At 35.9% G+C, this 27361-nt stretch overlaps 1 protein-coding gene across 1 annotated transcript in view; it reads left to right on the forward strand.

Moving 5' to 3' along the window:
- Positions 1–27361, forward strand: part of PARP8 (poly(ADP-ribose) polymerase family member 8) — a 201061-nt gene that overhangs the window by 140375 nt on the left and 33325 nt on the right. The window contains exons 11-16 of the mRNA XM_062211830.1: positions 2444–2510; positions 9532–9657; positions 10133–10694; positions 12210–12260; positions 12365–12460; positions 25639–25731. Coding sequence (XP_062067814.1) covers positions 2444–2510; positions 9532–9657; positions 10133–10694; positions 12210–12260; positions 12365–12460; positions 25639–25731 — 995 coding nt within the window. The remainder of the gene's footprint in view (positions 1–2443; positions 2511–9531; positions 9658–10132; positions 10695–12209; positions 12261–12364; positions 12461–25638; positions 25732–27361) is intronic.

The following is a 27361-nucleotide window of genomic DNA, read 5'->3' on the forward strand; positions in this document are numbered from 1 at the left end:
ATAATTTATATTTTCCTTGGAAATATATCATTTGGATAAATATTGACACAGTTTCTAGTCATGCATGCCATGATTAAGTTTTTTAAGTTAAATTCTAAGAATAATTTGTTTATTTTGAATAAGCATTTGCATTTCTTTTATCTCTTCTCTCTGTCTCTCTATTCTTAGTTTCGATCTAGTGGATTTTGGATTTTTTTGCCTTTTATTCCCCACCAGATTCTTTTCATTTGTATGCCACCCTCTTCCCAATCACTTTTTCTTTCTGCCTGTGAAGAGATAATGTCTTATGTCTTGTTAGACACAGCATTGTATATTCCTATTTTATCATCTTTTCCTTTAAAAAGTAATTCCACTGAGTGTTCCAAGTATTAGAATTTATTTTTTATTTATTTATTTTTTTTAGCCACTCTTCTATTTCAGTTGCTCTGGACTTGAGACAGGTGGGATCAGAGATGTCTGTTCTGTTCTTCGCTCTCTGTATGAAGATCAGGGTATTCCTCAAGAAGGGACTGATTGTTGTGATATACTAACAACACATTTTCTTGATCAGTGGATTAGTAAGGGGCAGTATGGGGGTACTGCTTTGATGTAAAGTGTGGGACATGTGTGGTCTGAGAATGTCCTACCTGAAAGACAGTGCTTGCTGTAATCAGCTGTCAGTGTGATTGACACTTTCTGTGTAACGTTTCCCTTGTCTCCATCCTCTTTGACCTAATTCTAACACCATTCCTGCAATTCTCCCTCTCCTTTCTGTACTTTTAATTTCCCCTTTTTCTTTGCCTGAAGATTCCTACTGGTAGACAATATTTTTCTTACCTGAGAAATGCCCTGTTGACCTTGAATCCCCGCTTCCCTTAACTGTTAAGTTTTCACTAGAATTGTCTATTAGCTTCCTTCATTTTCTTTCCTCTTTCTCTCATTGAATCACTTAAGGTTTAGTCCCATCACTTCACAAGCTGCTCTTGTCAATGTTACCAGAGATTTGCTAAGTGACCCTGTTGCCAATTTTGAGTCTCTATCTTGACTGACTTATGAGCATTTGATAACAGTTTGCCTTCTCCTTGAAAAAAAAAAAATGTGAATTTGTCCTCAGATCAGCAGAACTCTGAAACCTTCCATCTCCTGGCCATCCCTCTTCAGCCTTCTCACTGAATGCTCATATGCACAGGTACCTAATCCGCAGACTTTCTCTCCTTTTCATCCAGCTTTGTGCCTGTAAGTGCATATGCCCTCCGGCTATTCCACATGAATACCTCTAGTATGTTCCTTTCACCTGGACATTTAGCCGCTGGCTTTCTCTACCCAGATGACCAGTCTTCTCCACCTCTCCAAACCTGCTCCTCCTGCAACATTTCACATATCAGGGAGTAGTAAATTGCACCTTTTAGTTATTTACATCTAAATTCTTAAATTCACACTTGATTATTCTCTTTCTTGTACCTCAAGCCCAATCAGTCAGCTCTCTTAGAAAATGGAAGCTGAGAAAATGTTCATGAACATGGCTGACCCAAGCCACTATATCTCTTGACTCAAACTGCAATTAGTTTTTGACTGATCTTCCCGTTTCCCCCTTGGACCAAGAGATCTTACACAGCCCATTCTGTGGTCTTTCTCTGCCCTCATCTCCTAACATGATACCTTGTTTGTTCCTCTCCTGGAGCTGGTGTCCAGCTGTTCCTAGACTATTTAATCATGTTTCCTCTTCAGAGACATTGCCTTTGGTGTTTCCTGTGACTGGGAGCCTTGTCTTTCTGTCCATTCTTTTCCAACTTTAAAAACTGTGTCCACACTCCCCACAGTCTCAGTTCCCTTTCTCCTCCCTGTCTGAGAGTCTTTAGTGCCATTTAACGTTGGGCTTGTTTTTCACCTGTCTCCTCCACCGCATGGTAGGCTGCCTGGGAGCAGGGATATTTGTGTGTGTCCATGTTTTTACATATTAAATACTCTTTAAGCCAGTGAATAATAAATGTTGTGTGACATTTTTGAATGAAGTTACTGATTTCACAATGATTATAGTTATTGGTTTAAAGAAATATGTATATCTGGCAAAAATGTACTCCCCATGAGAGGGCAGACGCAGCAAAGTAAGTGTTCTATGCGTCACCCTACCTATTGTATTACTATATTAAAATGTTTTATATTAATATGTATGGACATACAAACACGTGTCTCTTCCTCTTACAAATAGTGCATTAACTGTCCTACACATGGCTGTTCAAGTTGTTGCTTATGGTGGAATTCTTCATCATGAGAATGATATATAACGTGTAAAACATCTGCATGACTATATAGTGACCAGTGCCTTCATAGATGTAACGTAGTTAGCAATGTCTGGGGCTCTGCGTGTGTGCATGCACATGTCGGTACTGCTACCCCATTCTTTTCCAGGGCATGGGGGTTGAGTTTCAAGTTGATATTTAACTGTGTTTTTTCTTCTTCCCAGTGCCCACCGTTGATGTCTTTCAGATCTCCACAAAAGAGCGGTTTGGATTGGGACATCAACTGAAGAAGTAAGTTGACTAAAAGCGGAAAAAAAAAAAGAAAGAAATTCCTGTTCAAGAGAACTGAGTTCTCATTTTGCTCATTTATTTTTCATTTTTATTCCATGAGAGCATTGCAAAGCGGAGCCTCGAGGGAGGAAATGTCCTGACACTAACCACAGCATCATAGTTTAGGTGGAAGAGCTGGCCCCTTGTCCTGCCATCCCACACCTACTCTTCGAAGGCTGGCTGTGTCTTTGATGTGGCCCACAGAGAAAGGAGGGAGAATAAGATGGGAGTATTTCTTGCCCTTGCCCCAGACTTTAGCAGGTCCCCTTGGGTTGACCGTCCTCAATCCAAGCTTACTGCGCTGCTCCAGCCTGGAGCCTGTGACTTTGTCCCTTAACAGGTTCTGTTGGTGGTTCTCCCTGTGTGTTCACTGGGGCCTATAGATGGTAACAGTTTGCCAGCTGTGGGCTTGGGCTACTGTACTGTACTTCCCATTCCTACTTTAACGTTCCTTTTGTAAGTAAATCCTCTGTTTTTTGTTTGGACCTCCATGACTTCAGTGACTCAGTACTTGAGCTCTAATAGATATATTGGGTTCTTCAAAAATAAAGTATGTATGTAATTAATTTGAACATACGTAATTTTTATGAATAATTTATTGGAAGAAAAGGAAGTTTCTTGCAGGGATTCCAACAGCTGTAGGGAAGGGATCAATAGTTAAACTCCTACCTTTTGGAAGGATAGGGTGTGCTGTAATCACAAACTTCGATTCTGGGTTCTGCACATTCATGAAGAGAGTATCCCAGAGGAAAGTCCTCCCTCATATCCTGCATACGGAGCTAGAGTGGAGATTCACTTCTGCTTGTTTTGGATCCTTAGACTCAAACATGTCAACCTCATGTTGGCAGACATTCATGAACTCATTCAGTCGTCTCTGCAGTGGCTCAACAGCTGGAAGAGCACCTTGAGTATGAATGTGCAGACTAATCTTACTCTGAAGGATGGGTCATAGTGTGACCGCAAAATCCCACATCCAAGTTCTTCATGATCACGTAACACAGAGTTTCCTGGGGTGTGGTCCCCTTCATGCAAAACAAATGTCGCACAGTGTCCATTGTTCCAGCTGCCTGCACAATTTGCAGGCCTGTCTTCTCAGCATCAGCCAATGAGGTCTTTAATCTAGATGTTTTTCTCTCCAACTCCTGGTCCTCTTCCATGATGGGGGTGGGTTTCAGGATCCTCAGGTGGTGGGTGCCCCCCCCCATGAACCATGGTGGCCCCATACTATGAACCATGTCACACTATGAGACACATACCTCAGTTAGCCACGGTCAGAATATAAGCCAGGAAGGAAGGCAGATGCATTTTTAATATGTTATAATTAGTACCTGTGGCACCGCATTTATGCAATCACTAGGACTCTGGCATACTTTGGTAGTTTTAAGAGAACCGAGGGAGAAATAAATGATAATGGGTTTTGAGTTTCAGGAAGGGGTGAAGCAAGCTCTTGCATAGCGCCTCGTAAAATCTCCCCGAGGTTTACTGATCATTTTCTCATTGTTCAACTCGAATTTGATTTTCTTTTCTGATTTTTAAGCCTATTTAACACAAAAAGTTTTTTTTAAATAAATAAAGAAAACACTGATAGATACAGATGCAGCAGCAGTGGGAAGAAATTGCATCTGAGAGACAGAATGATGATAAATTACAGATACAAGAATTCCCTTTCAAGTCTTTTAAAGTCAGATGATCACTGTTGTGATCTGAGGCATGGACCTTGGGGGCCAGTTGGCCCATTTGGTGTAAATCCAGAGGACTTGTGGTTTTCCCTGAAGAAAATAATCATGCTGCCCACACATTCGCCTCTGGCCACCTTCCACACAGAGCAATGAGGCTTTCTCTGCAGACAGAATCTAGATTGGCCTTGACCTTACATAAAAGGGCATAAGATTATCCTCCATCAAATTGACTTTGACTTAGTTATTTTTAATGAATTTTAAGTTCTTAAATCAACAGAGAATATTATATAAATTGTTCAACATGATGTTTAGAAAATATTTATACTGTGTGATGGCTAAATCCGGCTAATTAGGAAATGCATTTCTATGGTGAAAGCACTTAACATTCATTCTCTTTGCGTTTTTCAAGAATTGACTTTTAAACCATAGGCACATACCTCAATTAGCCACGGTCAGAATATAAGCCATAAATCCTGTATTTGTCAAATGATAAACTTTAGGAATTTGCAGTTATGGAGAATTCCTGATGAATTGTTTTTCCTTCTGAATCTGCAAGTTTAGCTTGAATTTAAGTTTATAAAGAGACCATTAGATAATTTTATACTTAAAGACGTGGCAGAGAGCTTCAAAATGATGTGGTCCTCATTATCACTTTTATTTCAATGAATTTTAATTTAGTGCCATATCTTGGCCTTTATGGAGCTGTATTCTGATAGAAAACACTTTGAAACAATCCATCTCATTTAGTTAATAGGAAACTCACTGAGATCAATTTACCTGATATAGGAAGCCTCATGTATGATGTCTAGGATTGTACATGTCACAGAACTGTTTCAAGCTATTATGACTTTAACTTGAGGGAGAAATGGTCAATGTGAGTTGTGCATGGCCCATATTCGAAAGGATAGAACATTCTTATTAATCTCCAATGTTGGGTTGGATTTCAATATGTATAAATATAAAATTAGATAATGAGCCCTTAATGTTTAGAACTGTGTGTCTCTAAAACTAAATTCAATTTACAATGTATACTTAGCACATTATATTATTCCACGTTATCTCGTGAGGATTCACAGGAGAGATGTGCTTGGTTGCCTATTCTAGAACGAGGCATGCTTTCCCAGTGCCATTGGTTATATATTTTTTACTTTGGCTTTTCTTCCCTGCATTGAGATCGTATCTTACACACCCTGGGGATGATCATGGGGCCTGCCTGTACGTTTGGGTGCCACCTCACCTTGTCACATTTTGATTGCTGTGGTTTTTCCTCTCACCGATTTCCTCCATTTTTTTTTATATTATTCTACTTTATGTTCTTTTGTAAGACACTTAAGAACTTGTTTTTAAGTTGGCTGGGCTTGATCAAAATAAGACAATAATTATGAAAGCACAGATATACAAGAATAAATAACTTTTTACCCTTTGTGGCTTTTGAATATATCATAGAGGCTGAGAAAAAGAAATGTGTATATAACTGCAATCCTGAGAAATTCAGAAAAGTTGTGCACTGTGTTTGTTGTTTAAATACCTAGAATATTTAACATTTTACTAATATTTCTATTCAAATTATTAATGTTTCTAAAAATTCACCTGCTTTTATGGATAAATTTTAGCTATGTAGAATGCTCATTAATGTAGACTAGAATTTATGATTTTTGATAAACTGTGGTCTTATATCTGTTTAAATTTCCTGAACTATAAATAACTGAGTTTGGCTGTGGTCCTTAAGTTCCCTTTTAGTCTAAGATTATATAATATATATATATATATATATACATATATATATATTAAAAAATCTAATCTCATCCTCAACAGTAATTCCTGAAAAGAAACTGAAATATAACCAGGTTATTTTCCAAGAAACACCCAGTAAGTTAGGAATGCAGACTGAGAATCTAGGCTCTGTGTTACTGCCTAAGTTTGTTTTCAGCAAATAAGAGACACTCATTAAACTTGTTCTGTGTACCTTTGTCCCGGTGTGTTTGGAGCAGCAAGACAGCCATTTAAAAACAGCAGTGGCAAATGCTTATGCAGTGCTGTGTCAGGCACTAGTCTAAGTTCTTTACGTTTAGTAGATCCAGAAACCATTATCAAGCACAGGAACTGTTACTGTCACATTCTTAGATAATGAAACCAAATCCCAGAGAGATTAAACAACTTGATTTAGGTCATGTAGAAAGAAAGCAGCGAGAGTGGCTGTTTGGCACAACAGTTAAGACACTGCGAGGGCCTCCCACATCTCATACCTGAGTGCCTGGATTTAAGTCCCAGCTTTGTTTCTGATTCTAGCTACCTGCTAATGCACACCCTAGGAGTCGCAGACAGTGCTTAAGTACTTAGGTCCCTTCCACACATATGAGAGATCCAGACTGAATTCTCGGCTCCTGGCTTCAGCCTGGCCCAGCCCTGGCTTTTGTGGGCAATTGAGGGCTGAACTTGCAGATTGAAGATCTCTGTTTTTCAAATAAAATTAAAATTAAAAAAAAAAAACTTGATGGAAAAGGGCAGAGCTAGAATTTGCCCCCATTTTGACATTTTTGACCCATATGGTCATTTGCCTCTTACACAAACCAAGAAGTCTCCTTGCCTTATATAACACCTGGCATGCATGTTGGCCATTATTATGAATATGGTGAAAATGTGAAGTCAGTAAAGCAGTCTTACCAAAAAAAATCATATTTTCTCATGGCTGATCTAAAATCAATGCAGTTATCAGTTTTGTATAGAATATCTGTCTTTCAGAGGATGAACATATCACAGTAGAAATTAACTTTGTATGACTTTATGCTGTTTGTATTGATCACACTTGAGTTGTGTGTGTCTCAAGGTGGAAAAATACTACATATTTCTTATTTTCTCTTAATTGTGTGAGTTTGACATAAAATTGGATATCATTTTTTATCTACAGAGCTCCACATTTATAAAACCAAATTCACTGTGCAACTTATGTGGAAATCAAAACACCCAGAATTCAAATTAGTGCTATTAATTCAGTTAAATGAATGATATATGCTGTGGCTGTTTCACCACCACAGTCTGAATGTAATAGCAATTGCTCTGTTGCATAGTTCTCTTGAAATCAGCAGGAAGAGAACCATGATACCATCCATATGTGCTTACTTTTCTCTGTTTAAACTGCCATGAAGCCTCTCTTCACATAGCTGCCTGTGACATCATCTGCTCTTCGCTTGATGTCAATGTATGGTTTACGTCAAACTCATTTTGTCTTCTTTTATATTCAACCATTGGCAGTTGTAGCAGTCCTGCTTGGTGCCAGCATAAACACAGCAAACAGAAACTCAGAGAGGGGTCCTAAGGTGAAATCTCTTGGTGGCTGTCAGGAGCAGGTGATCACTGAACCAGATGTGCTCACCTGGATGTTTCACATGGCCACTGGCGTTCAACACAGCATTAAATCTCCCATAGCAGACAGTTCACTCCTTTTTCATCTCAGAACAACTAGGAAGATGGATATCTTTTAGTTGCTAAATTGACACGTGCTAATATAATTTAAAATTGGGAACATTTTCAGCCATTTTAACCTGTTAATTTTTTTTCACCCAATTTGCTTGTCAAGATAAGGCAAGCATATGTTGGCTTCTTTAGGGAATAGTGTACAGAAGCAGCAACATTTCATAGGAAGAAAAGAGTCCTTATCTGCCTGGTACAAAGGGTGGTGTCAGTGGAGAGCTCAGATTAGATATGGGGAAAATTATGATTTTTTTATATTACTGCGTCATTTAAATCCTTCTGAAATCTTGGGAGAAAAAAACCTCCAGACATGAAGGGTAAAACAAATTTTTTTGTCCTGAGTTCTAAGGCAATGTGAATTTGGAATCAGGATGTCAATCATTGCATTTTTACCCCTTTTCCTCACCACTTCTACTGATTGATGGACTAAAATAATTCTATGTGAGATTGTTTCTTCCACTGAACTCAAGGAAGCCTGTAGAACAATGGTTAGGTTTGTAAACCCAATTGGTATGCTTTCTGGCAGTTTGTGTCAGTTTAAGATTTGAACAGTATTGAGGGTTTAGTAATTGGCCTTTTGCTAAGAGTCACGTTTGTCTCTCTTGAACAATCAATATTGTACATACATCAACCCCCACTTGATAATATATGTATTGCAGCCTTGTTCATCACTGTTATCCAGGCTATTCTGAGCACATTCCATTTCCTTACTGTATTTATAAAATGTGTGCAATGCTAACTGCCTTCCAGAGGTGTCCTTAGAATTAAAGGGGGAAAAAGTGTGTACATGTGATTTTACTCCCTGGCATATTGCAATTGGTAAGCAAATGTTGGTGCAACATGCTTGTTTCAAAAGCAGTCTATGTCAGAAAGAAATGGAAGAACATGAGTAGCAAGCCATGCTTAGTGATTTTTGAAAGAAAATCAAAATGTTTAACTTCACTTATTGCACATCTATTATTTAATTATAAAATGTCATGTCTACGTTAATACTTCTGTTAAGATGTTCTCCTCTGCTGTCACTTAGAAGTTGGGAAACAGAGAAAGTATCCCAGCCTGTCACAGTGCTATGGCAAAGCCTTTACGTAAAGCACTGGTGAAGTGGTCTTGACATGGAAAACATTGAAGTTAGGAATTAACCAAACTCCTGCTTTATAGCAGTAACTAAAAATGTCTAAGAATTCTCCAAATTTTAAAACAAGCAAATTCAAAGGTGAATGGGCTGTACTTTTAAAGATAAAATTTGCTTACCATGTATTTCTACATAGAGCCAGTTTTGTGTGGTGTATTTTTACATGAAATTGCATTTTTATTTACTTGATTTATTCAAAAGGCAGAGAGACATAATTTACAGATCTTGCAGTTTTATGTTTTGCTTTTTTCATGAAAGTGAAGTGAAATTGGCTTTACTTGTATCTTAATCAAAAACATTGTAATTGGTAGTGAACAATTTTGTCTTCAGTTGTGTTGCAGCACCAACAAAATAATTCAGGGTTTTTTTGCTGTCCTTATAATTCTCTTTATGTTCTATTTTTATATCATCTGTTCTGCCATTAGGATTATTAATAATATCATAGTAACCTTATAATTTAATTATTTTAATGATTACTAATCATTACCATTTAATGTGATATAATTGGTTAAAGGACTGGTAATTTGATTGCTAACATGATGTTTTCCTACATATGAAACATTGTGATTCCATATTAGCATCTCGTGATGAATATGAACTTATTTTTCTTTGGTAAATGCATTCTATACATAATACATGCAGAATTATTAATTTAAATTACCTTGGAACTGGGATAACAGAATTACCTTTGGATTGACAGAATTATGCAGACATTTGTTACACAGCAGTGGAAACAGAGCAAAGAAAAATCCAATTGCCTGCACAACAAAAAGTTATCAGAGAAGAAAGTGAAGTCTCCCCTGCATTTATTTTCTACCTTGCGCAGGTTGGTAACAGACAACTTTTCATTGTCTCACTAACTGCTAAGCCTGTAGTAGTCCATCACTATTCAATTTTGAGCATTCTTTTCTGTGGTCTCAGCACCTGTTTATTTTCTTCATGACTTCAAACAAAAGACGTAAGTTACAGGCATCCCATCAAAAACACAGATATTCATTTCTGTGTTTGCAGTTTTATATCTTTTTGGATTTTCTGCTATCCTAATTGGTTCCATGTAAGACTCTGGGATGAGAAACCAAAAAAAAAAGTCATAGAAATATTTTTTTCCACTCAGCAAAAATGTAGTTCAAATCCTGTGTCACCCTGCACCTACTTTGTTTTCACTTTTGACCGGATAGGCTACCTTGAAATGAGGTGGTAAAATGTGTATGGCAAAGTTGAGTCAAGTTTGAGCATGACAGTGCTCTCCGTGCTCTGTTGGTCACGATCTGTCCTGTAGTAACTGTTGTTCAATTTTGAAGGTCGCCAAGTTACCCTCCCCCTGGTTGTGGTAAAAGCAAATCCAAGCTGAAATCCGAGCAAGACGGAATCTCCAAAACGCATAAGCTGTTGAGGAGGACTTGTTCCAGCACAGTCAAGACTGACGACGTGTGTACCACAAAGTCACACAGGACCTTTGGTCGCTCCCTGTCCAGCGACCCCAGAGCTGAGCAGGCGATAACGATTAAATCGCACAAACTCTTGAACCGTCCTTGCTCTGCAGCTGTTAAGCCGGAGGACTGCCTCACCCTCAAGCCGCATAAACTGTTGACTCCATCTTGTTCTGGAGACCCGCGATGTGAGCACAATACCAACTTGAAGCCCCACAAACTGTTAAGCAGGTCTTACTCCAGTAATCTCAGAATGGAAGAATTATACGGACTGAAAAATCACAAATTGCTCAGCAAGTCTTACTCCAGTGCCCCCAAGTCATCCAAAACGGAGCTTTTCAAGGAACCTAATGCAGAGAGCAGGAGGCTCTCTCTCACCTCAGGGCTTATTGGTATCTTAACACCATCTTCATCTTCATCTTCCCAGCCTGCTGTGCGTAAATATTTTCTCCTTGGGTTCTTAAATATTAGCTAAGTTTTTGTGTCAGAAATATCTGTGGAGGAAAGAAGTAAGATTTTTTTTTTTGGGTGGTGGTGGTTATTTTTAAACCTGTTTTACATTTGAGGAAATTGTTTTGCATACCAGAGATTTGCGACTGGCACCAAAATGTGAGTTTTAATTCTGACCCAATAAATATGGTGATTGATTTGCAGTCCTGTCCAAATTCCTGTCACAGTAATGAATGCTACTAAAAATGGAAGGAAGTCACACAGTCTTTTTCCTTTTATATGAACATACAACGATGATGTTTTATTGAGTAGATATGTCTAATCTCTGGTTTTCTCACATGGGTAGTGGAGAATCATGTTTGTCTTATAACTCAGAGTAACCTCCTTCTAGTTAAATGTGAGAGAAGAACTTTGATCATGAGTCTCTTTAGTGTGGAGAGAAGCAATCTTTACATGTGTATCCCAGAGCTTCATCTGAAGTTGTTCTTAAAGTCTGCTGTATACTGAAGTCACTTTTCACGGAGCTGGTTAGAGGGAATATGGGTCCAGGAGGGCACTGTATTAATATCTTAAATCCTAGGCTAATGTTTGTTGGGGATCAGTCTTAAACAAAATTTACCTCTAAAGTGGCTGGCATTGCTGCTGGTTTCAAATGCAGAAATTGACATCTTTTATGTAAATTATACAATCAAAAGGATTGATAAAAAATTTTGTTTACTTTTAATATGTTTGTGTGTATGTTAGCAATGCTTACTTACCTCTAACCCTACACCAGACATGCCTATCAGTATGTGAAATTGGAAAAAAATAAGAAAAAAATAGCTCATGTTTTCAGAAAGTTATACTAGTCTTATACACTTAAATATTTATTTCTAAAATTAATTTGTAGCTTATACCACAAGATTGATAATTTTATGTGAACATCCTAAATTCAGCCCATTTCTATCCAGTGATAAACTTCAAGGACATGGAGAAAACAATGTTGAGAATTTTTATCATGGTGGTGTCACCCAAGAAAGATAATTTCAGATATCTTATAAAAGCAAATGTCTTTATGTCCTTCCACATGCCCAAGCATAACCTATGGTGTAGTACTGTGCCACTCTCTGTAGCTGTCTCAAAGTTCTCATGAGGAACATTTTTGTATCTGGTTGTGAAATAAATTGAAATAGTCTAATGAAGAGGTGTGGGCATTTGCAGCTGAATAATTGAGGAAATGAATTTTTGTGATCATATAAAGATGCCAGTCATTTTTAACTGGAAGATCAGAAAAATAAAGGATGTTATTTGTTTAGTTTAGCCAGAGGTTACAATAGTAATGGCAGAAAGGTTACCATAATAAAACAAAGATATTCTGAAATCTTGATATAACCAGTGACAATTCATATTTCATGGCTTTGTAGAAAGATCACTTAGATATTCACTGTTAGAGAAAGATTATAATTTGTATATTTTCTCAATTAAAATATCGTTCTGTTCTTTCACCTTACTTTTTTAGCCAAACGGTGCAAAATGCATTCCAGTGCGAGACCGCGGCTTTCTAGTGCAGGTATGAGCAAGGCTTCATCCATGGCAGAAATATTTCAGTCCTTTCTGGGTTTTCAAATCATATGTGAACTTGACTTAATTATTTCTCTTTATTGTTCTGTTCAGACTATTGAGTTTGCTGAGCAGCGGATCCCTGTGTTGAATGAATACTGTGTGGTTTGTGATGAGCCACATGTGTTTCAAAATGGCCCCATGCTTAGGGTAAGTTCTTATTGGTGGGGTGTCAGCGTCGATTTTGAATATAAATGGAAAAGGTTAAAATATAAATTTGTGAAGTACAGTTTAAAATTAATAGTCTCTGTTGGACAAATTCTTGAACATATCAAGTGGGACAATTGTGACAAAATGAATCAATGTTACTTCTGAAAGACTCTGAAAAAGTGAATAGTTTGATGTTTTTTACTGTAATTCTTGGATTTGTCTAATCTGACATCTCTCTGTTCTATATCTCTGTCAGCCTCAAGCATCTTAAATGGTAGGGTTTTGAAGAAATGCTATTTACAAAGATAAAGGTGCTTAAGTAATTTTTTTTTCAAACTCCACCATTTAAGATACTTAATATAGAGATGACAGTGTAGTCTGCCAGTTAAAAGCAGTGCCCAGCAGCATAGGGAGAATCAGAGTAAAGATTTCCAAAATGCCAACTTGTTGACATATGCAGCACATTACCCAGGGAGTAGGCAAAAAGTAAAAAGGAATATATGTGCATATATTACTTTTGGGAAGAATTACTAAATTTCAGATTTTTCTTGCAGTTTTTAATTGGTACGATTCACATAACATATAAATCACTATTTGAAGTGTATGATTCAGTGGCTTTTAATATATTCACAGTGTTGTACATCCATCATTGCTTTTTTATTCCAGAACATTTTCAGTACCCTGGAAAGAAATCCCATAACTGTTAAGTCACTTCCAATTTCTCCCTCCCCTTATTCCGTGACAATTGTTTATCTATTTCCTGTCTCCATGGATTTTCTGATAACTAGACATTTGATGTAAATGAATTCATACAGTATATAGATTTGTGTTTCTGGCTTATTTAACTTTGAAACTGTTTTTATAGTTCATCATTGTGGCATTTGTCAATATTTTCAATATTGTCGATATTTTATTCTTTTTTATGATGGAGTAGTATTGCATTTTATGGAATTGCTGAGACATATTAGCTCTGTTTAACTTCCTAAGGCATGACCAAACTGTTTGAATAATGTGTCAGTACTATTTTACATTCCCACCAATACTGTCTGACAGCTTTAATTTTCCACTACTTCTTACTCTCTTTTTTTAAAATCTTAATTATATAGCCATCATAATATGTATAAGGTGGTATCTCATTGTAGTTTTGATAGGCATTTTACTAATGCTTTCAATATGATTTTGTCGTTTCCAGTATCCAAGTCTTGCACTTTCTTGGACAGATTTATTTTTAACTATTTTATCCTTTTTGATACCATCATAAGTGGAATTTTTTATTTTTGGATTGTTCTTTTGCCTAGTGTATAGGAATATAAGTGATACACATCAGTCTTGTATCCTGCAGCTTTATTCGCTTACTTATACACTCTAATAAAATATTTTCAGATTCTTTAAGATTATGACATCTGCAAATAGAAAGTTTTACTTTTTCCTTTCCAATCAAGATGCCTACTTTTTCTTAGTGGATTGGCTAGCATCTCTAATATGAGGTTGATTAGAAATGGAAAGAGCAAAAATCCTCATCTTGTTTTAGTCTTTTCACTGTTGGTTGTGGATCTTTCATAGATGCCATTAATTAGGCTAAGAAAAATTCCCTTCTGGTATAAGTTTGTGAATTATTTTTTAAATCATGAAAGTATTTTTGTTTGTTCTTCCTTTGTCTGTGTTTCTTGACACCTGAACATATTTTCTTTTATTCTAATAATATGGTCTTATTACATTGATTTTTCGTATGTTGAACTTGTATTCCTGGGTCAAATCCTAATTGATCATGTGATGTAATTAATTATTAGATGCTGCTGGATTCAGTTCACAGCTTTATTTGTCAGATATACTGATGTGTAGCATACTTTGATTTTGATGTCTTTGTCAATGTCTGAGAGAGATTGTATCAATTCCCTTAAACACTTGGTAGACTTCTCTAGTAAAACTACTAGGGTCTAGAGATCTCTGTTTTAGAAGTTGTTTTTCCGTTTATGAATAAGCTGTTTTTCATTCAATATAAACTAAACAGTTTGAATTGCTCTGTTTGTGCTTTGTAGTCCATTATGTCTCAGTTGTCAAATTTACATCATTAGATTTAGTTTTAGTATTCTTTTTATTATCCTTTTGAAATCTTCATAGTTTTAATGGCAACCTTTACTTCATTCCTAATGTTGAAAATTTGTATTATCATTTTTTTTTTCTTTAAGGTACAGGCTTGTTGGTTTTATCAATCTTTCCACAAACAGGCTCTTTGCTTCAGTGATTTTTCTCTGTTTTTCTTTTCAATTTCATTATTGAAAGTAGGAGTATTAAAATCTTGAATTATTGATGTTGAATTGTCTGTTGCGACCTGTAATTGTTTCACTAATTCGTGCACTTTGTGCCTGTTGTGGGAAACATACATGTTTATAAATGTTATGTCTTCTTAATGTTTTGATCCTTTTGTCACACTCTTTACCTTTAATAGCAATTTTTGTCTTCTGGTCTCTTTTGCCTGATATTAATGTAAACACTGCATCTCTTTATTGAGTACTAATTGCATGGAATGTCTTTTTTCCATGGTTTTATTTTTAACCTATTTTTGTCTTTAAAACTAGAGTGAATCATTTGTTGATAACAAATTGTTGCATTCTATTCTTAAATCCATTTTGCTAATCTATTTATTTAAATGAAATTACTAAGTAAAGCTTGGTGTCATTTGATTTATACATATATATATGCACACACATATATATACTTGTTTCTCTGTTGTTTCCATTACTGCCTTCTTTTGTGGGTTAAATACGTATTTTCTAATATTTTCATTCCTTTGTTGTAATCTGTTAATCTGCTTTGTCAATGGTTGCCGTGGGGATTAAAATTAACATCTTAATGTTTTAAAATTCACTTTGGATTAATTCCAACTTGATTTTAATAAACAGAAAAAGCTTGCTCCTACCTGGCTTCAGTCTCCCTTGCTTAGGCTGTTATATAAAATTGCAAACTGTATGTTCATATATGATATGCTCATCAACGTAGGTTTATAATTATGGCTTTATTCAGTTTTCTTTTAAACCAAATGGGGTAAACATAAAAGTTAAGTGTATTAAATATATATTAAACATTTTAAAGTACATTTAAATGGAGTCTTTTGTATTTGCATATTACATAGTTTCTTGTACCCATGCTCTTCATTTGTTTGCATGGTCTCTCTAGTGTCCTTTCAGTCCCAACCTGAAGAACTCTGTTTGTTGTTTCCTATAGGAAATCTTTGCTCATGGTGAACTCTTTCTGTTTTCATCTGAGACTATTTTAATTTGTCTTTCATTGTTTGAATAATAGCTGTGCTATACAATAAAATTCTTGGTTGAAAGAGGTTGTTTTTGTTTAGATTCCTCTTATCCCTAGAACTCTGAAGATGTTACTCCACTGCCTTCTGGTGTTCATTATTTATGATGAAAAATGAGCTGTCTTAGTGAGGATCCCTTGTATGTGATGAATTGTTTCTCTCTAATTTGGGGCATTTTGTTTAGGATATGTATGTGTCATTAAGTTTATTATATTTGGAGTTCATTGAATTTCTTGGAAGTTCAGATTAATAATTTTTCATGAATTGAGAGTGTTGTATTTATTCAGATATTCTTCCTACACATTTTTTTTCCTCTTTTTACCTGGAATTTCCATTATCTATATTTTATATACCCGATGGTGTTCCACAAATTGTTTAAGCTTTGTTCATTTTTACTCATACCTTAATTTTGTTGGTTCTTAGGTTAAATAATCTTGGTTGAGCTATCTTGAAGTTCAAAGGTCACTAATCCTTTTTTCTGCTTACTTAAACTGGTTCTTATAGCACTTTTAGTGAATTTTTATTTTTAGTTATTGTATTCTTCAACTCTAGAATTTCTGTTTGGTTCATTTTTATGAATTCTATCTGTTGTTACTCTTTGTTTGTTTCTTTAGCTATCTAGAAATAATTTCCTTTAACTTTGTGAACATTTTTGGAAATAGGTGATTAGAAGTCCTTGTCTAGTAAATACAATATCTGTGCTTTCTCTGAGATCCTTTCTATTGATTTATTTTATCTTATGAATAGACCTTGCTTTCTTATCTCTTTGCGTGCTTCATATTTATTTGCTGAAAAATAGATCTTTTAAATATAATAATGTGGCACCTTGGAATAGACTTCGGTCCTTCTTAGTATTTATTTTTGTTGTTATATATTGTAGTTTTTTGTATGATTTTCCAAACTGTTTCTATTATCTCTCTATTTATCATCATACTTGGACACTTAGATTTTCTTCAGTTAATAGTCAGCTAATTGTTTAAACTAAGTGTTTTGTGCATGTTGGAGCATGCCTTCAATACTCAGCCAGTCAGTTTACAGTTCTTCCGTACTCTTACTTCCTGCTCGTACAGAGCCTTATGGTCATACAGAGCTGACTTTTAAGACTCTTTAAAGTATTTCTTGAGTACAGTGTTGTGGGAAAGCATGTGGTCTTCCAGATTAACAAGAACGTGTGTGCATTTTTCATAGTCCTATGGACAACTCATTCTCCAGCCTTTCTTTTTAAGTATGGTTTAGTCTTTTTTTTTCTTTTCGATTGTTACCTGTTGCCTCCCATAGCAATAACTAAAACATTTGCTGTAAATGTTTTCAGTCTCCACCCTTGTACTGAATGTAGTTTTTGGTAAGTGCCAAGTCATGCAGAAATAGGGAAGTGTTTTGAGCTTGCCATTTAGAGAGCTATCAGATAGATCCAGTAATACAGGTCTTTGCAGAGGAGTTCCATTCACTTCCTCCAGTATCAGGAATATAGCTTATTATTCTCAAGGCTGCCATTGGAATGGGGAATGGTAGACGGGATTAGAGTCAGTTTAAACATACACATTTGTAGCTCTTAAAAGACTCAGCCATTTTCGTTAAGTAAGTATCTTGAGTTGCTATAAACTTTCAGTTAGTTTTTATAATACATAAAAACTTGATTCAGGCCATTTTTTTTCTAGTTTATTTAAAAAGATTTTCAGAGAGAGGTGGAAATTTGGGTTCCTTACCCAGCCATTTTTGCTGATATCAATATCTTTAAAGTCACTAAGGTCTAGGGTTTGAATTTCAGAAACAAAAAATGTAGATAAATAGTAAGATAATGATTGAGCTAATATCTGCTGCAGTTTACAAGGTAAAGGTGACTTTAACTTGCCGTGTACCAACCACTGTGTGCAGATATTTTGCATATTGTGTCCTTAGTTGATTTTTATGGAACTCTTAAGGCTTATGTGTTTTTGCTCCTGTGGTGCAAATAAGAAGGACTAAGGTTCACAGAGGTTAAGCAATTTGTTCAGCATCACCCAGATAGCCTGGAGAGAAGCTGGGCTTTGAACATAATTCTTTATGACTTCAAAACTTTGCATCATGAATGATTATTTAAGGCTTAATAAGTAGAAGACAGTATGCTACATGTTGTGTTACACTCTTAGAGACAATTTTCTCTTAATCTTTGGGAATATATGCCTGAAAAGATAAAGCATAAAAAGTCCAGAAAGTGATGATCTATTAGAATTTTGTTCACATTTCAAGAAATTTTTAAAAACTTGTTTAGTAGCTGTTTTATGAACACAGTTGTCAAGTTTATGTTTGTTTCACTTAAAGCAGAACAAATGTGAAACAAGAATTTATTCTTGGTAATCTATGGTATTTAGTGTCAGTCAACTTTTCTCTTAGAAATATAACACTATTCTGAAAATCCAATTAATTAAAAAATCAATTCTTGTTAAATGATTGTGCAGTTTTCTTGTTCCCATTTGACACATGAAATGTTTGCTTATAATGAAAATGATCTTTAGATCATCTCAGCCTACCGCACTTAGGAGCTACATTGTAGCTGTGTCAGTGTGCATCTGTTAATCTTGATCTGTTGCTTGATCCATGGCAATACCATCTCCATTGCAGAAGATAATAGTAATGGTATCAATAGCAAACACTTGTTGAGTACTTTTAAGTGATTTTATGTTCAGAACGTTTAAAATGCAGTATCAGATTTAATACTCTGAAAGGTAGGTCTTAGTATCTCTGCAGATGAGGAGAGTAATGATTTAGTGAGTGTTACTTTGCTGTAAGTAATAGAAATGGAACTTTTACATTGGCATCGTGGCACCAGGGTAGGACTTTTTCCTGTTAGTTCATGTACTTGAATTAATAACATTTATGTCCTGGAAGTTTTCTGCACATATTGAAGGGTGCTCAGTCTTTATAGTTTAATGGCTGGTAGTTTGTTCCTATAGGAAGTGGTAGAGATATCATAGTGTCTATGAATATGAGAGGATTTCAGAAAGGTCATGAAAAATGGAATGAAAAGATAAGTTTTGTTTTGGTGTAAAACAAATTTTGAAGTCTATGCATGTTTTTTCACAATATATATTTCCCATGAGCTTTAAGAAGACTCTGTGTTTGCATGGATTTCAAATAATTTTTGTTACAAAATAAATTTATCTTTTTTTGAAGAAAAGATTTATTTATTTGCAAGACAGAGTTACAGAGAGAGAGGGGAACAGACACAGAGACAGAGAACTTCCATCTGCTGGTCACTCCCCAGCTGGCAGCAACAGCCAGAGCTGGGCTGATCCAAAGCCAGGAGCCAGGAGCTTCTTGTAGTTCTCCTATGTAGGTGCAGGAGCCCAAGCACTTGGGCCATCTTCCACTGCTTTCCCAGGTGCATTAGCAGGGAGGTAGATCAGAAGTGGAGCAGCTGGGATTCAAACCTTGCCCTCATATGGGGTGCTAGCACTGCAGGTGGCTGCTTTACCACTAGGCCACAATGCCAGCCCTTATAAATTCATGTTTTAATTTCACATCCTTCAAACTTTTTAAAGTTTTTTCATATGGTTGTATCCAACTCCAAATTTTGACTTTATCTGTATCTGCATCAACAGTTTGCTTTTTCTAGAAATAGAAGTTCTTTTGTGAGCAATAGCGAAAACATTTTCTGAATAAATATAATTTAGCTAGTTATCAGATGGTCTAACATTACTGTGATTTATAGTGTTATCTAAGGAAATCTAAAAATGTACTCTGGTTTCTTAAATAGTAAGATAAGAGATATATGAAATCTGATAAAGAACATAAAGCCAAAGAAACTTTATGCTCAAACAAAAAGAGATAAACAGAAAGAAAAGTCTCTTGATTCCCTTAGCCAACCTAAGTTGGACCTACCCACTTTTTCTGTGTCTCTGCTGTATTTGTATTGCAATATGTTCAGCTGTAAATTTAAGACTACTATGGTAAAATTCACAGTCACTGTATATTTTCTTATAGGGTATTAACTGACAAGCTGACACATTGACCACTTATCTAGCCAATATGACACATTACAACTGTAATAAATCCCAAAGATATAAAGAGTATAGTTGTTATCCAGTTAGTGATTGGATAGGTTAGAATATAATTAAATTTGTATAAAAATCTGTACCTAATGTATTAACACATTTTTTAGCACTTCCTCTTTCCACATCAAGTCTTTCTTACATTTTTTCCTCTTTACTTCAAGCCTGATTATTTTTTAAATCACATAGACCCACTTTAACATTGGTTCTCCGGAAGTCTTAAAATCTCTAGTGACCACTTGTATTACTCTATCATTCTACTGAGTGGTCTAGGTTAACACGCCGCACTTCATGCAACACAAGGAGCTAAACTACTTATTTAGAAACATGGCAATCTCCCATTTTCCCTTCTCTATATAAATGTCACTCCTGGGTTTGAGTCTTGACAAAGGACACTTTGTGTCTGCATATCACTGGTATTACCACCAGGAGAATGGTTCAGAATCCTGGATTTTCCTCTTGGCGTTGTAGTTTGGAGTGTTAACAGAAAACCAAACCGAAAACAAATGAATGGTTCTCTCTCTTTTGGAATCAGCTCGAATGTTGATGCAGCAAGCGGTTCTTAATGTTGATTGTATCTTCACAGCGTGTTTCTGGAAAACAAGAAAACAAGGAATTAGTGCCAGACATGGCAGTTCTATCAGCCTCTAAATTCTTATTGCTCATGTCTTTTTGTTAAACATTAAGCTTAAATACCCCAGTCTTGGGTCAGTGCAATTGTTTGTCTTCTTTGAACTGTAAACCTGAGTTGCTATATTCAGCTAGTGAAAACCATATAGCTCTCTAGGTTGATGTCCCAGTGTTAAACCTCTGTCACTGATACTTGGTGGTCATTCTGGATGTCTGTTACTCATAGACATCCCCATTTCTCACATTAGTATACTAGGATCTCATTTTCCTCTCCTATTGTGTCAAAATGTCTTGGATTGCTTGCCCCTGAGTGATTGGATCAGTCATGAGATTCTGCTCTACTGGTTCTCAGACATGTTTGCGAATGTCTATCATCCACTTGAACAAAATGTCTAATTCTGATGACAGAATCTCTATTGGAAATCCTGGGAATCTGTATATATTTTTCTAAATAATGTACTTATTCATTTTATTTGAAAGGTAGAGAAGAACGGAGAGAGAGCATTTTCCCAGCCATGGGTTCACTAGCAACATCCGGGCGTATGCCAGACCAAAGCCAGAGGCTGGGAACCCAGTCTGGGACTTCCACAAGTGTCAGGGACCCAACTGCTTCAGCCATCAGCTGCTGCCTCTCAGGATGCACATTTAGGAGGAAGCTGGAATGAGGAATAGAGCCAGGATGCAAACCCAGGAAATCCCATTTGGGATGTATGTGTCCCAAGTGGTGTCTTAACCACTACACAAAGTGCCCACCCTTATCCAGCCTTGCTGTGTCCCTTAGACAAATGTTCATGAGGTTCTTATTTTCTGAATGAAACCAGTAACCTTCAGTTATAATTTGGTCATAGCTAAAAAGCATTCCTGTGAAAATTGATGAGAAACTAGGGATGTGCCATTTTATCTTCCAAGCAGAGAGGTCTTCTTGCATTTAGGTTTGACCTTAATTTTTGAAGAGGAGATAAAAATATGTCCCAGTAACACCTCTCCCCTCCCTCGAATCATGGAAGCTCAGATTTCAGGTTCTGAAATACAAGTGAAACTAAAGTGTGAATTATGCAAAACACTTCTAGTTCAAAAACATGTGGGCTTTTTGTTTGTTTTACATCTAAACTGAGTTGAAGTTGGCTTCAGTGCTCAAACAACATCTTTTGTTGCATGAGACAAATAGTGATCTCTGTGTTCAGGCCTAGTTAGGTCTGTTCGACCTTGTGACTATGGATCTGCCATGATCCCTGTGGAAACTGTGTCTCTCTTAGTGTATGGTACACCTTGCTCCACCCTGTGTCTCTCCACCACTGAAAGATTCCAAAGGATTTACTATTAAACTGGAAATACAGAGAATTAAAGGCTTGTAGGTTTTGTAGTTCTAGATGCTAATGCTAAAATGATTCTTAAATTATTAATACCAGTTTTAAAATCAAGAACTTACATTTACACCGCTTATTTCATTTTGCACAGGATTGATTATAGCAATAAATTGAATTTTGATAAAATATGGATATGAGAATAAAAGTACCACTTCAAATATGCTTCAAGTCAAAGTATTTTTATTAAATACGTATCTTAGTAGGCACATTGAATGAAAGCTACCATAGACATGTCTTCTCTGAGTTATCTTATATGTTAATATTTATCATTTAAACAGTTCTCTATAGCTGAAGGAGATTTTATAAAAAGGAGCTGCACACACAGGCTCCAACTGGGATGAGCTCATTTTATATATTGGGTTTCTGTGAATATTTTGCTTGAAAAAAAAAAGCCAAAAATGTTTGAAAACCAGTCACCAACACCATGCTTATCTCTCTACATAAACACATTAGCTAGATTGTCTAGAACATATCACTTATATTTTTAGTAGATGGTACTTTAAAAACAATGAAAACACACATTTTCTAAATTACACTGAAGTTCTAAAATATTCTTGAGAGATTGAAAATAGTTTTCAAAACATGTTTTTTGTGTGCACATTTCAATTGCTTTGATTCAAATAAATTTAAAATGTATTCATCTTAGGGACACATACAACAGTTCCCCATGCTTCTAAAAGGTGCATTGTAAATGTTTTATAGCAAACATTATGGATGTGTTGATAATAGAGGGATTTGCCTTGGTATTACAGTCTAAATTATGGAACTAAGTTTCCTCAAGGCTATTTAATCATAATAATATAAAGAATAAATAGTATTTTATAAATTTAATATTTATTATAAACTAAAAAATGAACTGATACATAATATAAAAGTTGATTATATATATATAGGCATACATACTTCGTATTAAAGCATGTCTGAAAAAACACATTATTACACTCCTCTGGTAATAGCAACAAATGACTATGTGCTGTTTTGGTAGCATTTTCTGTGTAAGTAGCATAATAATAACAGAATTTGTCCGGAAGGGAGTTCAGTGGGAATCTGTTTAAGGTGGGAGAAGGCTAGTCAACAGTGCAACTACTTGTTTGGGAATAGTGATCGCCTTTCTCTTCCTTGAATAGGATGGAAGTCTTAGCTGAGCAGAAATGCCTAATCTTGAGAAGTTTAGTGCGCCACCTTGTGTTGGCATTTTGAACTTCTCTTGAATAAAATGAGGATAGATGAGAAAGGATTACTGCTGTAAAAAATAATTTACAAATACATGTCTCAAAATTAAACTTATTTATATCATGGATATACCTTGAACTTTGTGGTAAAAATGAGCAAAATATATACCATTGTTGTTTAAAACTTTTACTAGCACTTACTTAGAATGGTATTTGTATGATATGTGAACTAATTATAGCATTATACCTCTGTAGTTGCTATGTTAGAAAAAAAGGGAGGGGAAGAAAAATCACTTTACGAGAATTCAATGTGTGCTTTTACCTCTAATTTTTAGTATGACAACAGAAAAACCCAGTTTTTTGTTTTGTTTTGTTTTCATTTCCAAAGAGCAAGTTTCCTAGCCTACCTACCTTCTGCCTGATTTCCTGCTTCACTGTGTTGTGATAACAGGATGTTCCTGGAAATCAGCCTGCCACATTTTAAGTATGGAAAGAAGGATACTTTCCAGCCAAAAACACACATAAGAGAATACAGTAACCACAAGAACTCGTGGTTATAGTGTCAGCATTAAAATGCTCATTTATTATTTAAAATAACACAAGTGGCAAGTCCCTGGGATTTGGAACTTCAGAGGTTTGACTAAGAATGGGTCTGAGAGGGAGACGAAGCAGAAATTTAGAGAAAAGCATTATTACACAAGTCCTGGGATTTTGCTTGTTGTGCAAGATGGAGAACAGGGCAGTCTGGGTGAAACTGATAAAAAACATTTGGATCAAAGTCAGAATGGCACAGGAATAGCTGGGGTCTGGTGACAGTGTGCAGAGAGAGATCTGTAAGAATGCTTCATGTCTATCATGTTTTCCCCTTACGCCTTTGGAATTGTTTATTAAAATGTTTTAAATTAAATTTTTAGTGTAGTGAGGTATTTCAGTTCATTTTATTACCCTTTGCAACCATAATTTAGTACTGATATGTGGTTTCTGTTGTCATATTCCCTGGAGATAGATAGATAAATAGATAGATGGTAGAGAAATAGATAAATGGTAGGTAGATAGAAAGATAGATAGATAAACACAAAGTAAATATAGCTGATGTGTGAGGTTCAAATAAAACTAATCGTTACTCATGTCCTTCAGTGAGCCTTATCCTATTATTCAATTTTGGGGTTGATGTATTTTAGTCATAAAACAGTGATGGTTATTTGACAAGGGTATTATTAAAAAAACAAAATAGCTTCTGTGTATCACTGTTTACTTCCTCAGGGAACTCTGGGTAACTGGCTCATGAATAAATTCCTAGGGCCCTTTGAGGTTTCCAAGGTTTATCTTCTGCCTGGATTCTTGTTTGTATACGGTCTCATTATATTTGGACACCACCGTGGCCCTTGGCACGATCGTAAACATGCAGCAGTGGTTACTGCTCTTGTTTCAGACCATGTCATGTTCTGTGCCTCAGAAAGTGAACAAAAGAAGCAGTCCAGTGTCTGAGAGGGAATCTGAGGCTAGCACGTAGATAATATGCAAACATGAAAGGTTAAGAATGAGTTAAATACTCAAACCGTAGTGGAGACTGAACAGTCTGTTCTGTGTATGTCCAGGTGTACACAACAGTGTGTAGAGCTTGAGCGTGGGTGCAGAACTTTCTCCAGTCAATTTCCTCCTCCAGTCCTGATGTTTCTGAATGGCATCAAACTGCACTTTTAAGACCAGCGAAGGAAATACATCAATGAATTCTTTTTCTAGAATTCTCTTTAGGGGAAAATCAGCCAGAAACATTGTGATCAGTGAGAATTTCTAGCCATAAATCCACACATATGGGCTCATTCTGAACATAAACTGGATGTCCAAAATGGGGCTGTGGCCAGCCAGGAGACCAGGTTGCCCTCTGGGAGCAGTGGCACTAACAAATGCCTTTTGTCTGCTGTGCACAGGCTCCACGGATTGCATCGTGTTAGGCTTCATCAGCTACCTAATGCAGTGTACCATGGGAGATAAGATAAATCAAAGAGTTGACACTATATTAGATTTGAAATATGAGCACTCTTCCAAAGTAATTGCAGAGTGTATATTTCAGTGCTGTTGACTTCAGGAGGTTATTGAAGTCAAAAGTCTTTGCAACAAAACCAATCTTTCAAGAACTGGGTAGCGAGTAAGCAGAGTCATGCTTATTTTTTCCCAGACACAGTTTTCCTGGGAAAAAGTGGAATTCTCCTTTGAGTATTGGTTTTATGCAACGTTTGTGTTTAATATTAATTTTTCTTAAATCGCCAGCTTAGGTCTTAGTTTTTTGTAACTATGCATCTCATGGTCAGATTTGTATTAAATAAATGAGATTTTCCTACTCAAGAATATTTTCCATCTACTGATAAGTGGTATTGCATGCAAGTGCCTAAAGTAAGTGAAATGGATAATTCCTTATCATATTTGTGACTATTTTGCTAATTAACCTTTACTCATTGTTACCTGAATTTAGGGATTTGCTTCTTATTAAAGAAAGTAGAATATTTTGTATTTTTCTTAAAAAAAAAAACTTCTAAAACTTTGCGTTTGCTATTATTATGTGTAATGTCATAAATTTAATTTTGGAATTAAGAGATGGGAAAAAATTCTGCAATAATGCCCTCTCCCCACCCCACCCCACCCCACCCCACCCCGCCTTGTTTTGTAGCCTACCGTGTGTGAACGAGAGCTGTGTGTATTTGCTTTTCAAACCCTGGGAGTAATGAATGAAGCTGCTGATGAAATAGCAACTGGAGCTCAGGTAGTAACACAGGACACTGATTATTTCTTACTTGATTTGAAAATTTTGTTCCAGTGCAGTAATTACCTTCATTGTGTTATTCTGCAGGGAAAAGTTTTGATAGCTTCTTGTTAAAGGCAAACTAACACTTGATATTTTCTTAGGTATAAACTAAATTTTCTCTCTTCATCTAGAGTGTGCTTTGTCATTTCACAATTTCCAAAGGGAGAAATTAAGCTGCCTTTCTGTTGTATGAAAAATAATTGTAATTCTTTCTTTATATGAAGTTGAGGTATTGAAACCCTTGTACATGCATTATGTAAAACTTCTTTGTAAAGTTATACTGCCATAAAATGGGAGGCAATTTAGTTTTTTTAAATATAGGCAAAAAGATAATGGGCAGATGATATAAAATGAGAACATTCAGTTTTACAGCAGTGTTGTTTATGAGGTGATAGGAAGAAAACATAAAAACAAAGAGATAACTTGAAAGTAGAGGAGCATTCCATGTTTCTGGGAGATAACAAGTAAATTTTAGAGGCCAACGTTGCGGCACAGTGGGTTAAGGTACCGTGTGCAATGATGGCATCCCACATGGTTGCCAGTTTGAGTCCCAGCTGTTCCACTTCCAATCCAGCGCCCTGTTAATGTAGCTAGGGAAGCAGCAGAAGATGACCCATGTGCTTGGGCTCCTGTTACCCACGTGGGAAACCTGGGTGAAGTTTCATGCTCCTGGCATCATCCAGACTGTTGTCAACATTTGGGGAGTGAACCAACATATGGAAGATCAATCTCTCTTCCTCTTTCTCTCTCTGTCTCCCTCACCCCACCCCCATAACTCTGACTTTAAAATGAATAGATCTTTTTAAAAAACTAAATTATAAAAATGCCAAGATATATTGTATGTTACAATTTGAGCAAATTTTCTTTTTTTCACTTAGTAACCTGATAAAATTACTAATTCATTTAAAAAAATCAGAAAAAAGCATTTAAAAATTAATGATAGTGTGACAGGCTGGATCAACAATATACAAAAACAATATATAATATTATAATATTGTAATAAAGCACAGTATTACCAAGGAATAGGATGTTAAAAATGACAGATTATTCCCTTAATGGATTGTGTCATAGATAAATTTAATATATACTACAGGAGGTATCACACCCTCACTTACTACAGAATTATTTAGTAAATGAGGTGGAAACAAATGCCCTACACATGGTGGAGTGGGGCAGGGGAGATAATTAGTTTACTTATTTGCACTGTGTACAAAAGCAAGTTCGAAGTGACTTAAAGAGCAGTTTTACAAAATAATGTTCAAAGTAGAGGAGAATGAAATTGACCATGCACAAAAAGCATTCAGCCACTAGCAATCATAAAGAGAAATCTCATCAGATTTGAGTTCATACAGACTTTACATATTTTACCTGGAAAAATAATGAACCTTAAGAGTGAAGTATGAAAAAGCTACTTTTACTACAAACATAATTGCATAAAAGCTCAAAAAACTTGGAAGCATGAAGATCACGACAGATTAAGGGAGAAAACCAATGCAAGTTTTGTAAAGAAACACAAGAAAATATTTAGCTGTGATAAAAGTCATTTGGAAGGAATGACCAGTCTCTCATTTATAAAATTCATAAAAAT

Source organism: Lepus europaeus, chromosome 15 (assembly GCF_033115175.1).
Source record: "Lepus europaeus isolate LE1 chromosome 15, mLepTim1.pri, whole genome shotgun sequence".
Lineage (NCBI taxonomy): Eukaryota > Metazoa > Chordata > Mammalia > Lagomorpha > Leporidae > Lepus > Lepus europaeus.